This window comes from Cariama cristata, unplaced genomic scaffold, assembly GCF_000690535.1.
Source record: "Cariama cristata isolate BGI_N322 unplaced genomic scaffold, ASM69053v1 scaffold13331, whole genome shotgun sequence".
In the NCBI taxonomy this organism is placed as follows: Eukaryota; Metazoa; Chordata; class Aves; order Cariamiformes; family Cariamidae; genus Cariama; species Cariama cristata.
The window spans coordinates 1-17,715 of NW_009598787.1; the positions used below are offsets into that span (position 1 = coordinate 1).

The window sequence follows — 17,715 nt, forward strand, 5'->3', positions numbered from 1 at the left end:
TCCTGCTGCACCACGGCTTCCAGCTCTTTGCACGTAAATGTTCCTCTCCAGGAGCATAAACCCACTGCAATCAATCCAGAGACGTTTGTGTAACGGTACCTTGATGTCATGAATGTGTGTGTGTGTCCTTGTGCTTGCAAACAAAGTGAAGCTTCACCTCCTTTTCACTACTTGCATTTCTTGAGCTCTATTATGCCGATTGTTTTTTTTTTCTAGCAGTAGCAACCTTTTGTTGTGTTAATGGAGGTTAGCATAGTCATTAGTGTGGTTAGATAATCGTAGTTTGATAGTGTCATGGTTTAACCCCAGCTGGCAGCTAAGCACTATGCAACTGCTCGCCCAGCACCCCCACTCCTGCCAAAACCAGGACAGATAGCATTTCTTCCCCCCCCTTAAATAGTGTTTCCTCTTTCGCTTCTAGAGTGATGTGTGGTACTGGCAATGTAGTCATCTTAAACCAGTAGACCTTAAAAATCGCCTGTCAAATAAGGCACTAATGCTTTCTGGTGACACTCACAGTTCATACATCATTCATAGTTGGAAGATATTTCAGAAACAAGCACATGATCTGCAAGTCTTCTGGTAAAGGAATGCAAGCAAATTAAGCACAATTAAAGTATTTCATGGAGAGATCTGTGTGTTTGGCCTCTGCCTCACAACACTGTGGAGCTGATGAAGCAGGAATACTGCTCACAGTCTACTAGTAGACGATACATCTTTAACTCTTGGAGTAAAGCGTACTTTCTGTATATGGGTTTTTCTTTAAAAGTCACTTTGCAGTTTTGCTAGCAATCCAGCCTTATATGATATGGATTGCTGTAACAAATGTTGAGGAATGTTTTGAAGGGGTTCACAGTAGCTTACTTAACAGTAAATGAATTGTTTGTTCGAGACCTTATTTCTGACAAGACAAGATAGATGGATCTGCCCCTGTGAGTCTTCTCTTCCTGTGTAGGCCAATTTTCTGAAGTGTGATAGCTTAATTTAGGAGTGTTGGAAATTCTCTAATAGCATGTTTTCAGTGTTTTTAAATAACCTGTATCACAGTAGCTAAAACTGCATGTTCAGTGGTCTTAAAAAGTTACTGTCTGAATGAGATGTGTCTTTTTCCACATAGGTGTGGTTTTGTTTGTTGGGTTCGGGAGTTTTTTCATTGGGTTTGGGGTTTTTTTTTGTACCATTTGCTGCAGCAGTGTTTGCTCTTGAGAGCAAGTTTAATTGGAAACTTACTTGTTTTGGTTTGGTTTTTTTTGTTGGTGGTGCTGGTTTGGTGGGGTTTGGGTTTGTTGGGTTGTTTTAAACTATATGCCAGATTCATTGGAGTTTTTGGGATCATCTGTACTGTTGCACTTCTAATAGTTTTTCAGTTATTGGTTTATTCTGTTCAGGTGGACAAACTTGTGATAGAACTGGAACAGAACCGTAACCTTAGCAGTACGATTGTACACATTGACATGGATGCCTTCTATGCAGCTGTGGAAATGAGAGACAATCCAGAGCTGAAGGAAAAGCCTATAGCAGTGGGATCCATGAGTATGTTGGTAAGGCTGAATGTCAAGCTAATACAGAAATCAGTTATGTGAATCTAAGGTCTAATAAACCATACAATAATAACATAGTATAATGACACTGTTATACAGAGAATTTTTATAAGTGTGGAAAAAATAACGAAAATAATAGAGGAAGCATCTGTCCTTAGACTAGACCATGTAAGCTGGATTTTATTTTTCAGTGAAAAGGGTACTGATGAAAGTTTAAAGGATGCAAACAGATTGAAAGATGGAGAGGGGGAAATGCATATAAACTCTCAACCTTGTCAGTCTTTTCTGTATGGAGATATGTAATTAGAATTTGATTATTTAACACTAAACTTCAAGAAAAACTTGATTACTGAACACTAAAATTATTTAATCTCTCCTAAGTCTACCTCAAATTACCACGCTAGGAGATTTGGTGTACGTGCAGCCATGCCTGGATTTATTGCTAAAAAGCTATGTCCACATCTGACTATAGTACCATTAAACTTTGAAAAATACGGCAAAGTGAGTAAAGAGGTAAGTCTGAAAGTGCTGTCTAACCAAAAGTCAGTGTACTTGGTTTTAGACTCTATCAATACATCAGTTCTAGATAATATGAAAAGTAGTAGTTTAAATATTAAACCCTTCAGTGATGTGGCTTTAAACATAAGTTAAACAAAACATTGGTGCTTTTGGGCAAGATGAAAAAGCATTGCGTTCACCCATTTAAACAAAGTCAGTAGTGTTGCTGACGGAGATTTTCAAAACTGTATAGTGAGCTAGTGATACCAGTTGAGCCTTATTATTCTTAAAACTTCAAAACCATGGAGCATAATCTAATTACTAGGAAGCTGCAAGTGCGTAGGAAACATGGAGATAATTTCATACAATGCATCATTTCAAATGCTAATTACTGGAGAGAGAAGCAAAGAGCTTTAGTGAGTTCTAAATGCAGATTCATTTGTTTTGAAAGAAGGGACTTAAAATAAAGAGCAGAAAAATAGGGAGAAGAGAAATCACGTTTTGCTTTAATGGAAGCAATTTTATTAGTGCCAGGAGAAATACTTAGGATACCCAAAATCCCATTTAGAAAAAAAAAAAAACAAAAGGTGATGATCTTTTGTAGATCTTAAACTAGTGCATGGCACAGGTCTCCTGATGCCAAGATTTATTTATTTATTTTTATGAAGCCACAATCTATTCACATAAATAAAACTAATTACTAATTTTGATCTTACTTTATTTTTCTCACTTCTGTTGTAAAAAAGTGTATGTAAATATGAGCATTTCAGAATGGGTTTGAAATTGTTAAGAATCTTGGATTTCATTATATGTATTTCATTTGTTGTTTGATGGAGTAAAGTATTGAAGATTCAGATTTTTTTAGTTATGTTTTTCTCTTGGAATTTTGATTGAAATTATTTAAATTTATTTCATTTTGTCATTAGAAGTTGAGCAGTGAATCCTATCTTTAAACAGTTTCAGAAAGATGAAGTGTATGTGAACAGATGTTGTGATACCTATGAATTTGACCTAAACTGATAGAGAACACATGACACAGTCAAATTTTCATCCTTGTTTAAAAAAAAAAAGGGGGGGGGGGGGAGTAGAGATTTTATGTTGACCATTTAATTTATTATATTGCCTTTTGGGAAGATGCACTTATCACTACAGATTTTTCTAACAAGTTTTGCCTGTGGCATTGACCAGTGCTCTAAAAACATTGGCTATAACTTTAGTTTGAATATAATTTAAAACTTAGGTGTCTGTTTAACCTTCGCATATGTGGTGTCTGACACAGAATGCTCAGAAAGGCACATCAACTCATGTGCTTTGCTGAGTTCCCAGATCCCCAGAGTTTTGTCCGGGTGGTTACTGCAGTGTCTGTGAACCTAGCCTGTGGAGTCCTTGTATGCTGATCTTCATGACCTCTGCAGTAAAATACACTGCTCAAAATCTGTTTAGTTCTCACTTGTTATTGCTGTCTTGCTACTTGTGAGAAGCAGTACTATGATTTTCCAGTATCAATAGATAATTTGTTCTGCAAGTATCTTTAATATTGATTGATCATCTTGAAGTTTCAGAGTACATTTGTTCACCTTATAATTGTATGTCAAGATCTGCTCTTAGAGCAACAAGGCTTTAACTATCACTATGTTTTTATCAAGGTTAGAGAAATACTGACCGAATATGATCCCAATTTTATGCCTATGGGCCTAGATGAAGCCTACCTGAACATAACAGAGCACTTGGAGGAAAGACTGAACTGGCCTGAAGATAAGAGAAGATTCTTTTTTAACACAGAGAGCACTGCAGAAAAAGGTAAGCAAATTACTCTCTTTTTGTACGGTCACCTGACCCTGAGGGAACAGACAATTTCTTGCAGGAATCTATGGCAGAATGGTATCAGCAGTAAATTATAGTTAACAGTTTAAGCTTTGTTTTCTTAACAGGAGATTATGATTAGTATAGCACAGAATTTATGCTTAGAATAGCACAGGATTTCTACAAGCAGCATCAAGGTAGTACAAGCTGTAAGTAGCATAGTACAGAAATTATAACACAACCTAACATGATTTCTAATCACCTAAGTAATACAAAGTACAGCTTAATTTATGATTTCTAGTCACCTGGACCCTCTGAGATTGAGTTGGATCTTAATACTTGATTTGCTGTAATATAACAGTCATGATCTGGACTAAAAAAATCATATAAAAGGATGCAAATCACTCCCTCAGTCCTCAGAGGAAGCAGATAGTGATAGAGACATCGCTGGTCCTGGTCTCACTGTCCAGCAGCAGTTCTGGTCCATGTTCCCCTTAGGAGTTGTAACGGCTTGGTTTTATAGACATTGATCTGGGTGCTGTTACACTTCCCTGTTCTGTGGTGGGTCATCAGCAGCACTGGATTCGCCAGGTGCCTGGGACTTTCAAGGCCAGCATGGAGGACAGTAGTCAGCTCAGGAACCTTGAGGCCAATAGGGAGGGGAAGAATAAATCTGTTTTGTTTGTCTGCTTAGTGCACAGGACCTTCAGGGTCTGATAATGAGGGGAAAGGGAACAAGTACATGACCCATTTGGTCCTAGAGAATGGCTGCTTGCCTTATAAAATGGCTTTGGTTCTGCTAACCACATTACCAGCGGCTGGGAGCCCGGGGTAGTGGTCATGCATGATGTGTGCAGATAAGCTGCACCCATTGAAAGTCTCATTACTTAAGTCCTTGCATAATTCATCCTCTCATATACTCTTTATTTCAGATTTGTTAGTTTACAGGTTAACTTACTTTACTACTCACCCATGCATAAAAGGTATGCTGCTAATGATTTGGACTTGGAGGATTTTTATTTTTTTTCAGTGAAATGTATGAAAAGTGGTACTAGGCTTACTAAACCCAGTTGTGTGGTTTAGGTGTGTATTTTTCCTTTACAATTCAATGTGGTAATTTTGCAAATAAGTTATAATCTTATGACTTAAGGAGGTGTAGAATAAATAAACTTACTTTTCTAAAGGTTATTTGTATTGTGCAAAGATGTTTCCTAAAATGCTATAGTGAGTCCTGTACATCAGAAACATGAGAAATTGTCTGCAAAGACAGTGTGCATAAGCTCTAGTTACATGATTATTTTACAAGACTAAAAATGTATAAAGTAACGAGCACTGCAGGAGTTACAGTAATGCTTAAGGTATGACTGGATTTCAGTTGGCTCTGGAACATGGAGTTGGAACCAGATCTACAACTGTATACCCAACCGGGAATGATAAAAAAGGAGGAGTCATACAAATGGTTGATTGATGCACAAACTGGAACATTTTGATTATCAGTATTGAAAAATTATCCAAATAGCCATTAGGAGGATAATCAAGGATACATGCTACTGAAAAGCATTAATAGAGTAGAAAAAAACAAATGGATATAGTCTTTACAAGTAAATATCAATGATACATAGTCATGTGCCTCTTCATACTGCTCTGACATCTTTGTTGTTCTGCAGTACAAACAAGCACTCAGAATGTGAGATTGTAATAGTAAAGTTTGTAGAATCAGACAAAGGGCTGCTGACATTACTACTTCTACCATGACTGCCGTTGAAAACAGGAAGCTCACCAGGCTGATGATTCTAGAACCAGATATTCCAGAACCCTGATTTTCTTTGGAGAATATTGAAAAAACTTCTGCAAAAGATTTTTATTTCCACAATGAAAGGGTGCATCCGGCCTTCATTCTGATACGAAACAAAAGTAATGCCAAAATTCTGATGTTTTCCTGCTGCTGCAGCAACAGGCCATTAAACTTTGTTGCTTTTCTGGAAGTTACATCCAGTCTCCTAGCCAATTCTTAGAATCTCAGCCAAGCTCAAATCATATTAAGAACAAAGCAGTTATGACTCTCCTTTTGTCAAACAAAAAAGCAATGCAGGTGCTTTGGCTAAATAATTTTTTTTTCCCCCAAATAGAAAAAAACAAAACTGCTAATGAACTCTCTTCAGCCACTGCAGAAGTGAATCAATAAAGTATATGTTTTATATGATTAATTGTTTGTGGTTTTGTCTGACATAGATAAAGATGATATAAATATGTCTTCCAAATTTAATGAAGATAGATACTCTTCTTCACCGGTACTGTTTGAAGACAACACACCTCTGATGGATGACCACCCTGAACAAAGAGACCAATCGGTGGAAAATTCGGTTGTCTTTGGAACTTCTGCAGAGGAAGTTGTGAGAGAAATTCGCTTTAGGATTGAGCAGAAAACTCAACTGACTGCTAGTGCAGGTATTCAGGCACATATGAATAATAATAATAATGCTTTGTATTTCCACGGTGTCTTCTGCTCTAATCTCAGAGGGCATTAATTAAGAAATTAGCGTTGCCACAGCATTCTTGTGCTGCAAAGAAATACAGTCTCTTTGCAAGTCTGCAAAGACTGTGACTTTCGAGTGTTTCAAGAGATATTATGGCTGTCAAAGCCACTCCTGGGTTTTTTGGTTTTGTTTCTTTTTTTTCATAGAAACAGTTATATCATATTTTTCTTCTTTCTTTTTGAAATATAAGTAGTGTGGAAGAATGACCAGTGCAGTGCACTCAGGAGCTAATCTTAGCACTGGTGGTGGTTGTTTTAGTGCTTCATGTAAATTGTTTTCGTAAGCCAGTGGTCAAAGTGAAATCTGTCACTGGTTGCTAAATTGCTGTTAGTTTGAATAACAGATCCATATTGTTAAGTATTTCTAACAGTTCTTCACACTACCTTGCTTAAAGCAATACCAAAATTCATTAAAAAGTTAGTTCTCAGAGAAGTGTTGACATTAATAACTATTCACTAGGTTTTTACAATTCAACTTTTGTGTTTTTTGACTTCAGGCAACTTACCTGTCAGTCTCAACTGTTTTGTTAATAATCTGGATTAGGTCACTAAAAAAAGTGCATGTCCCTAGCCACTTAGTTTGGATGCCATCCGAACTGCTTTGTGAACCAGGTCAGTGAGGTATCGGAGAGTGCTGAGCTTTATGAAGCAGATGTGGAAGGCCAGGGAAGTGTTGAATGTAAGCAGAGATGAAGGAGCAGCTAGTAGGAAGAAGCAGGACGAGATGTGCCCCCCCGCCCACCCCGGGTATCTTTTCTCAGGATTGGTAGCAAAATAAGAATTTTCTTCTACTTAAATTTTGTCTTCCTAAGGATAAGTTAGTGTTTAGGAAACAAACATAGTTTTTATAAGTGCATCAGGGGTTTTGAACTCAAAAATTAAAACCAGTTAGAAGGCTAATTGAAAAAAATACTCATAATCAGTAATAAGTAGAATTACTTCGACTGTCTTGAATAATACATTGTATCAGTGAGCAATTCAAAATTTAGACCACCAGGACTGTAGCACAGAATAATTCTATTTTTCTTGCTGAACCAATTCCAGAGTTCATTGGTAAAAACAGTTACTTTGATACAAAAGAGTAATCCCTCCTCATCGGTACCAGTGTTAGTGAAATATATATATATATTTCTAAATAACTACATAGCAGTGTAGCCCACAAAAGACTGTAATTTGGTCAATTTTGTCAAAGTTAATTTAGTCTTTTTGCTAAAATTCAAGGAAGAAGTATCACCTTCTCATTAAGAGTTCGTTAAAACTGCCATTGTAAGCATTTCCTTTTGTCGTATCATAATCACCATCATAAAATCGTTCAATCATGTAACTGATATTATTTTTAAACACTTGGTATTTAACCCCTCGTGACTGATTAGTACATGTTGTGCTACCCTGACTACCTTAAAATAGCAGGTACGCTTTGTCTGGTGTATCTGTTATATTTAATTTACCACATGTATTTATGTTTTCACGAAATTTTTTTGCAGAATTGTAACAAATCTGGTTATCAGTTATCATCGTTCTTTTGCTTATATTTAGTCTTTGCCAAATGTGTAGGCTACTTTTGTACTTTTAAATATTGGACAGTTGAAATTAAAAGTTGTCTTATATTTTTTTAAATTATGGGTTTTGTTTGTTTCTTTTTAAGGAATAGCTCCGAATACAATGTTAGCAAAAATGTGCAGTGATCGTAATAAACCTAATGGGCAATGCAGAATTACTCCTGAGAAACAAGCAGTGCTGGACTTCCTAAAAGATTTGCCCATTAGAAAGGTGAGAGATACCATGACATTTAACTATGCAATCATGTATGTTGCTTATGTTCTAAAAGCAAGATTTCTGCTGAAGAAATATACTTTTCTAGGTAATCTGCCCAGTTGTGTTTGATTTAAATTGTTCTTGGTATTGGATCTACAAATGGAAAGTTTCCAACATAATGATACTTACTCTTTTTCAGGTGCCAGGTATAGGAAAAGTAACAGAGAAGATGTTAAAAGCCCTTGGAATTGTGACTTGCTCAGAACTTTACCAGCAGAGGGCACTGCTTTCTCTTCTTTTTTCAGAAGCGTCTTGGCGTAATTTCTTGGATATTTCCCTTGGTTTGGGTTCAACACATTTGGAAAAGTATGTTTTGCACTTTTTTCTCCTGCATTTACATTTTTGTAAATTTTGCCTTGTGTATGTTGCATACTGTACGTTTTGAGACACATTTTATTGGCAAAGAAATAACGAACATTTGGCTTGTTTAGTATATTTTAAAAGATCTCTGATACTTTTTATTGTTATACTTATGGCTAAGATACACACAACAGCCAAACATTAAAAAGCAAAAGTTTATAGAGTCATGTTTAATGTATGAAATCTAAAAAGTCTGTCAGGGAAGTTGTGCATAAGTGTATATCAAGAAATCAAATCATTTATAATAACCTCATAATTACTAAAATAGCTAAAGAGAAATGAGTTGAACCTAAGCAGAGGTGTTCAGTCCTGTTTCTTCTGTAAAAACAATATACCTTCATTGGTTTTCATTATTACCTGATTATAATGAAAATTGCATTGGTATCTGGTGTTTGGTATAATATCAACTTGTGAATTTGCTGGAGTAGAACTGAAGATTTTTATATCCTTCATATATGTTCCTTTAATGTTCATACTACTATAATGGCTTTTTAGCCTCCTGTTTGAGAGGAGTGAAATCAGTCTTACTAGTGAATACATCTTTTCAGTAAGAACGCATCATTTCTAAGCCTGTCCTGGATACAAACATGGAACACTTTTTCTTAAAAAAAAAAAAAAAAAAAGGCATTTTGCTGTTTGTGTAACCAAGAGTCTTAATTTAGGATTGAGTCTTTTCTTTTAAATATTCATTCCTTAAATATCCTTCTGTCCTTCTCAAAGTGCTGAAATTCTATTTAAAATTACTTGGTTTCATTAGAAGTTCCAAAGTGTCTTACATACTTGTGAAAGGACCTACGCCATATTATTTCTGTTACTTCTCTGACAGCAAGAGATCTTCCACTTTTTCCATTTGACTACAAAATAATATATACAGTTAGCAGTTTGTAGACCAGTAATGTGCTAGCACAAATCTTTATGCTGTTTTTTTTTTTCTTTTCAGAAGTATGTTAACTTGAAACAGAATGTGCAGTAAGATTGACTTTGTGAAGGTGACTTGATAAAATGCGATTTTCCAGATACTTGTTTCTGTTAAGATAATGCAACCTCAAATGGTGATTTAATAATTGGTGCGCTGTGTCCCCTAATTCACCCTGTTTAGATGTTGTACGGTCTGGGAAATCTCCTAGTACACTAAAAAAAAAAGGAGTATTTCAAAAGCCAAGATTATAGTTGTAAAGGGGAACACATTTTTAATGGTGATCTCTAAGAAATTTATTTCTTGGTTTTGGTTTTATTAGCACCAACTTGCTTTCAGTGATTTTTAGTGTGGAGAAAGCAAGCCCTTGACATACCAACACCTGAGTCCTCAGTAAATGGTTCATGTTGTGGTCATTGTCTTTGACCATTTTCTTTTAGGAAGATATGAGGATACCAAATTTGTTATTTCCAATACTTAAAAACAGAAGAAGGACCTAAAAAGAAAATGCTCTGAGGAACTCCTTATATGCAGAAGAGTTGTTGAAGAATGCTCAGTTAAAACCGGAGAGAAAGAAAGAAACAAACGAAAAAGCTTTAACACGTCACCTTTAACATGGGCAATAACTTAGAAAGCAAACTAATTTATCAGATAAACAAATGCTCAAATATACACAGTACGTTCTGGATTTTAGTAGCAGTGCTTCACAATTATAGCTAGGTGAGACAGCATAGGATTTGTAGTTAGTTTTGTTTTTAAATAAGACTCCTTCTGACAGGAAGGAGAGTTTTGTTGGTTTGGGTTTGGGTTTGGTTTTTTCATTTTTGTTTTTTTTTTACGAACTGTTTATTGACATCTATGGCTGATCTCTGTCTTTACTTCATCTACGGTAGTTCTGAGTTTTGGGTTTTTTTTTTTAAAATTCTCCATTTCACACTCACTTAGACTTGATGTACAAGATTTGTAGAAAGAGTTAACATCCAGATTTTATAGGAGAGACTGCTGTTAATTATTGAAGCATGATTGGTTGACTCAGAGTTTATTGGAAAGATAATAGTTCTAGGTAAAGAGAGTATAATAAATTGTTTTTCTTTTTAAAGGGATGGAGAAAGAAAAAGTATGAGCACTGAAAGGTATGCTTCTTTAATATTAAAAAAAATTACATTCATCACTTACTTCATAAACCTACTTAATGCCAAGTAGCATATACTTTTTTTAGTCATATAATTTTGTTGTGTATTTATATGTGTTAAAAAAATGCACATACAACAAGCTCACTAAATCAGATTCAAGCTTTCATTATTTTTTTTTTCCTTGGCTTCAGAATACTGCGGAGGTACTGCTGTCTGTGTGTGTGTTCTCTTTTCTCATCATCTGATTCTCTTAATGCCTTTAGTGCATCAAAGTGGTCTTTAAGCCATGATAATAGTGTGGAAATATATAAGGACTTGAATTTTTGTTGTATGTTCCAGTTTAATGTCAATATCAGTCTAGTAGCCTGCAGTCACATGCATAGCAAGTATAGCATAAGGTAGACTTGCAAAGCAGCCAATGATTTTGCGTGGTTAGCTAAAATTGATTACATTTCCTAACTTTTAAGATTTTACCAGGGTAAAGTTACTTAAGAAGGTGGTGTATATATTTTCCAAAAGTTCATTCTTAAAAAGGAGCTACTGCAAGAAGAATCTTTAGAGCACCATAATAATTATCCCTACTGTCATGTGTTGTCTCTTCTTGGAAAAGAAGATCTTATTCCTACTGAGACATAATAGTTGTGGGCAGCCCTGTAAGGGGCGCCTTACAGTAAGCCCCATAAGGTTTGGTACCACCAGAGCTGAGAAACTTACGGCTGTAGGCTTGTGCTGGTTTGCAGGTAGACAGGTAATCTGGGTAGCTTATTGTACCTTTCCGCTTTTCTTTCTTCCTTCTTTTTTCCCTAAGGGAGATGGATTTAGACCAGAGATGTCAATGGGCTGCTGAAATCATCAAACAAGTTTATATGGGGGGAAGAGATGGGCCTGAAATAGCATTCTCTCTATCCTGCCCCTTGCAAACTTAGGACTTTTACAGGTTCCCAATTACTGCAGCATTGCAATGCTGTAAATCACTCCAACATTACCAGGATAACATGAGTTACACCTTGGATAATGGCATGGGACCCACAGTAAAAAATTCATCCCATTAGTTTGGCAGCATGCAAACATTCTTAGGAGAATATGAATCATAATAGAGGATGGCTTTTCAATACGATCAGGTAAACCTGAATATGGCTTAGAGATGTGAAATCCAGTGTAACTATAGGGACTTTACACTCGTAAATATAAGGCTTGGCATGAAACAATGGATCTGTGAGACCTTTCCAGAAGCGTCTGGAGGCTGTAAGTTTTGCTTCCCACTTCTCTTAAAACCACTACTAACTGAAGATTGCCTTTCCTCTCCTGTTATTTTTAAAAAGCAGATGCACATCAAAAAAATAATACTGTAATTCCACTGCTAAGAAGGTCTAGCAAAGACAGTTAGCAACATTTTTGGCAGAAAGGTAGTTTTTCCTAGTCTGAGGCTAGACTCATTATCCTAGCTGGCATCTTTTTCTTAGCGTGTGCATTATTTCTGATACTTGGCTGTGATGTTGGCTTTCTAATCCTTTCTTTCTTCTGATTTTACATGGCACTGTACAAATGAGATTAAATAAGAATAACTTGGCTGGCTTCATGAGTTCAATTGGTGTTAGTGTTGTCTCTTGCAAATATTTAAGCGTTAATGGCCTTAAATCTGATGCACTTTCAAATAGTGCATGAAAAATTGAAAGCCAAATTATTTCATTATTTGAAGGGCTTTGCTAACATTTTGAAATACATAAATGTGCGCAAATCTTTCTGTATAGTATTCCTATTAATGTTAATTTTTCCTCAAAGTAAACACTCAAACCTAGACAACCTTCTTCTGATGCAGTTTTGTTTAACTGTACAAAAAATACTTTTAGATGGCAGCCACTGAATGAATTTTAGGATTCTTACTGAAAAAAAAAATCATATCTTTATCTTAGAACATTCAGTGAAATAAACACCGCAGAAGACCAGTACAGCTTGTGTCGAGAACTCTGCAGAGACCTTGCTCAAGAGCTACAGAAAGAGGGACTTAAGGTATATATATGATTCTCTGTTCACCTGCAAAAAGACAACACTTTGCACTCAAACTTACTAAATGCATCATTAGTGTGAATGCTTTCAGCAGCATCATACCATTCAATATATCTTCAGAAGTCTCCACCCTTTAATTTGCAGATGTTTAGAAAGTTCAGGCAGCATTTTGATACTGTTCAAGTGGCTAGCTAATCATAGAATCATAGAATCGTTATGGTTGGAAGAAACCTCAAAGATTGTCATGTCCAACCGTATACCCGATGCCACCATGCCCACTAAACCATGTCTCGAAGCACCATGTCTAAATGTTTTTTTGAACGCCTCCAGTGATGGTGAGTCCACCACCTCCCTGAGGACCCTGTTCCAATGCTTTAATATATATATATATATAAAAATAATATCCTTGGAAAAAATTAAACTAATTAACCAAGTTATTTAGCATATAAACATTTTATGCTAAAAGCACTGTTTATAAACAAATATTCATACAGGATCTAGTCAATAGCCAGTGGTGTAGTTTAGGAAGTTCACAGGTCCAAAACTTGCTGACAAGTTATTTGGTATGAATGGTAGGAACAATCCCTGTATTACTTCTGCCCAAATTTCTGTTTATTATCTGGAAAGAACAGTTCATATTTTCTATGGAAGTCTTTATGGTAAAGCATGGAATAAAATTCAAGACCTGAAAGAACTGTGCTTTGTCTTCTTCAGCCATAAAAGACTGTCTCAAAAGATGACAGGTTCAAAGGGAAATCATCAGCTAAGAAGGACAAAGGAATAAGCTTATAAAGGCACCAGAACAGAAGGAATGTTATTTATTTACATTTGGATGGACACACTAAATCACACAAATCATTTGGAAGGTGTTACCAGGGGAATATCTGTGCCAAACTCAAATGCTGGGTGTGGCTCTGATAGCACCATACAGGAGGAAGTTTTCAGCGAATCCATGATTGGGTATCACTTAGAGAATTTGGTATCACTTCAGAGAATTTGACTTTCGCAGTGGTTTAGGAGCAAGTGCACAATCTTGCAGACAAGTTCTTGGCCGTGCCTCTTGCTGTACACAGATAAGCACACAGTCTTGGCTATAGCTTTAGGACCCTTGTATAGATGCTGCATAATAATTGTTTCTGCGCCATATATGACATGCTTACACTTTTTTCTTCCCTTTTTTTTTGCCTAGGGTAAAACTGTCACCTTGAAGCTAAAGAATGTGAACTTTGAAGTAAAGACAAGAGCTTCAACTGTACTGTCTTCTGTTTCTGCGGAGGAGGAAATATTTGCTGTTGCTAAAGACTTGTTAGGAACAGAAATTGATAGTGTTGCTCCTCATCCTTTGCGTATAAGACTTATGGGTAAAATATTTCAAACTCATTCTTCCTTTTCAGAGTTAGATCTTACAGTGTATCAAAGTAGCAGACCATACTCTAAAGTAAAATCCATATAAATGCATTTATCCTTTCTTCCTTACCCTGGTAGTTTTTGCAAAGTGAAACAGGTCTGGAGTGCTTCATTGTGACTCAGGAATGTTTTACTAATTGAGGTTGTACTTTTCCTACCCTGGAACAACGTACCCTAATGCGTAACAGTGCTTAGTTCTGCTGCCTTAAAAGAGCTTTTAAATCTACTTTGCACCACAGCAACAGGTAGTTGCTGTCCATAACCTCTTTTGGAAACAAATGCTTTAAATAAAAGTGCTTATTGATTTGAAAATGCTATGTTCTCCGAGAAATTTGAAAATTTCTGTCAAAAGTAAGCTCTATGTTTTGATTCTAAGACCCGTGTGTTTCAGGTACTTGTACATTCTGCTTGAACCATTCAGTGATACATAAAACCTATTTGTCTAGGATATTAGAATGTTCTGCAGAAGAAAATATTTTGATGGGGGAACTTCATGCAAAACTCTTTTAGACTGAATTCTACATAACTACCAAATTTATAGCTTCATGTTATGATGCAATCAGTTAAAACTTCATGGGTATTGATATTAGTAATATGGTTGGGCAAGTGTTCAGGTCTGATAAAATTGTATGGACCTTGTGATCTATTGTTAGCGTTTGCAGGTAGTATAGCCTCCATTTAGAGATTGACTGGATGTATACCTCAAAAGGTGTTAATTAAGAATTAGTATCAAGTTTTCATAAAATCAATTTTATAAGTTTGTTTTTTATCATTAGGTGTGCGAGTATCAGGATTTCTAAGTGAAGAAGAGAAGAAGTACCAACAAAAAAGCATTACAAGTTTCTTAAAATCAGGAAAAGAAATCGGTTTTCTTAGGCTTCATCCAGGGAAGTCCAACCAAGAATATTTCACAAAAAATTCAGAAGCTTCTCACAGAGGGAGTTTTTTTGATAAAAAGCGAGCTGCAAGAGAACGAAACAGTGAGAATCTTTCTCCAAATGAAACTGTGGGTAAGCAGCTCTTTCATGATAGGAAATCATCAGCAAATTTTGTGGAAGAAACAGAGAAAGTCACAGACTTTCAGAATTCTAATGTGTGTAAGGTCTTCACCTGCCCTGTTTGCTTTGAGGAGCAAAGCAGCAATAGTTTGGAGGAACTTAACAGGCATATTGATGAGTGCCTCAATGGGCCTCTTGTTAAAGATACCATGGAAATGTCTAAGAATGACAATTCAAGAGAAAATGCACTTAACTTTCTTCCACAGTTTAAACACGAAAATGTTGATGAACGTCAGAAAAATAAAACAGATCAATTAGCAGGAACAGACCAATCTACAAGTACATCTGATGACTCCAGTAGCAATAGCGCAGAAAAATTCACTCAGATAATGTCTGATAAACCTCACAGAGAAAGGCAGCCTAGCAATCTCAGTGATATTGCTAGAAAAGTGTGTATAAAACAGTGTCTTTTCCCCAAAAGAATTTCACAAGACAATGAAGACCACTTTGAAAAGACTGAGCATACAGAAGAAACTAGTTCATCCTGTTTCTTCAAAGCCAAAAAAGACAATGTTCTTGTTTGTCCAGTTTGTAATTCAGAACAGAAAACCACCAGTCTTGCGTCATTTAACAGACATGTGGATGTCTGCTTAAATGAAGGCCTTATCCAGGAGCTCACAGAAAAAAAAGATTTTCCTACTAAGACTGAAGATACAGAAAACTCAAACAGAGTTGGTGAGTATGCATGTGCATTAGGATATATTTGATTACTCAAATTATCTGCTTGTGCAATTAAAATAATTTGGTAATATTATACTTTGAAGTTTTCAGTGCTTTGAGATTTTTTGCAACAAGTTCATTTGCGTAAGGCCTGTGTAAGAGTGAACTTTTTAATTTAAAAAAATAGCAAATCAGTTTTCATGACAAACTAGATTTATGAATGTGGTGGTCGTTACACGGTGCATTCTCATTTGCCACAATGGTGATTTAGGAATTACTGCTCATTTCTGTAAATTGCATGTTTGCTACCCCCAACCATGTTCAGAAAAGTGTTCGTAAGGCCACTGAGATTCAAGTTAAAAATCAATTAAAACATCTTCAACCTGGATTGTTTCAGCGATTCAGTTGACGGAAGTGTTCCATTATGTAATGTGCTGGCAAAAACAGAGAGGTGGTGAACTGAAGCATAAAGGCAGGAACTTGCAAGCCTGTTTTACATCTAATAAAATATGTCACATAATTGCACCTGTAACATGCCAAACCAGTAGCATATTTACTCAAGCAGTTTCTCTTTTTGATGAAGAGTTAATCTTTGGCCAGATTAGAGGACATGTGCAAGTAGTTAAGTATCTGCTTGAAGTACCTTGTCCCTAATCTAATTTGGGAGCTTTACAAGAGGAAATTAAAATGCTAGTGTGTTAGAATTATCAGGACACAGTTAAGACTTACAACATGAATCTTTTACACAGAAAATTTTATAAGCAGTGTTGTTACATGTGCAGACAGGCTGTTTTAAATGAAAAACGGCAAAGATTCTTTTTTAAAAGCACAGCTTTCAACAACCAACTTGAAAGTCAACTGTGTTATGCTGAAATATATCTGAAAACTACAACAAGGTTCAAATTAATCCCTTAGAATTCAATAAACTAAAGAATTTTTGATTTTCTCTTTTAAAAATGTTAATATAAACTACAGTACTCAAGCTGCAGATAATAAAATGTTATCTGCTCTTATAAAAGTTCCACCATATATATAATTTCTGAAGCATTCTTTCTTTATTGAAGTAGTTAATTTTGGTTGTTTCCAATCACTTTTCAGGAGGTTTAAGCAGGGTACAGCAATGCACAAATCCATCACAAGGAACAAAAAGGTAAGGGTCTTCTGGAAACTTGAGTACACAACTCATTTTAAAATAACACAGTTTAGAAAAATATTCAGTGTTGTAAAAGTTGTGTAGGTATGAATTGTTTATGTTAAGCTCTTACCATTGTTTTTGTTTTTTTCTTTCTATAACTTTAGGTCTGGACTATCAGCTTCACAGTCAGTATCAAAAAAGGCCAAGTTGAGCAATTCCAAGCATACAATTGAAATGTTTTTTAAATGACTGTGTAGCAGCATATTCTATATGAAATATTTCATAGTGTTTTATGACTGCAAATTAATGTAACGTTGGTGGTAGGCTGGATTCAGGTGCCTGTCACTTTGAAGCCATTGCATGTCTGTGTAAAAAGAATATCTTATTTGAGGTAGAAGAGGAGGTACAACTGAAGTAATATTTTTTTTTTTGAGAACAAGACTTTTTTTCCAGTTGTTTCCAAGAATCAAAATTTGCTAGCACTTTGACTTTGTTTATATTGAACATGTGGAACTTTGTTAGAGTCAAGAGCAGCCTCATGAATTCTCTCTGCTGTTCAACAAACACAATAGGGAGATTAGAGCTGCCATTGAGCAAGCCTGTAGGGCAAGCTCCCTAGAAAGCAGGAATCATCAGCTTGGGTGCCACGCTGTGCTTACTGAAGGCCCTCTTCCCACACCTGACCTGCTGTCTTCTCTGTTGGTTGTATTGGCCATGGTAGCCCTAGTAGCTCAGGCTTCCTTTGACAATTCAACACCAAATTTAATTGTGGTATTAACTGTGTGATAACAAAGAAGAGCTGAGTTGCTTGATGTTGGCTTACAAATGTCTCTGTGCTCAGTGGAC

The 17,715-nt window shown here is 35.9% G+C and overlaps 1 protein-coding gene across 1 annotated transcript; it reads left to right on the forward strand.

The window, feature by feature from the left end:
* Positions 1-1,359: 1,359 nt before the first annotated feature.
* POLK (polymerase (DNA directed) kappa) lies at positions 1,360-17,414 on the forward strand (the record flags this gene model as incomplete). The annotated part of the gene is made up of 12 exons (XM_009709435.1): positions 1,360-1,541; positions 1,923-2,054; positions 3,686-3,839; positions 6,075-6,290; positions 8,024-8,148; positions 8,333-8,499; positions 10,570-10,602; positions 12,516-12,612; positions 13,799-13,970; positions 14,793-15,749; positions 16,833-16,884; positions 17,034-17,414. Coding segments are annotated over 12 exons (2,372 nt in total), but the record flags the coding sequence as incomplete, so codon positions are not given.
* Positions 17,415-17,715: the final 301 nt, after the last annotated feature.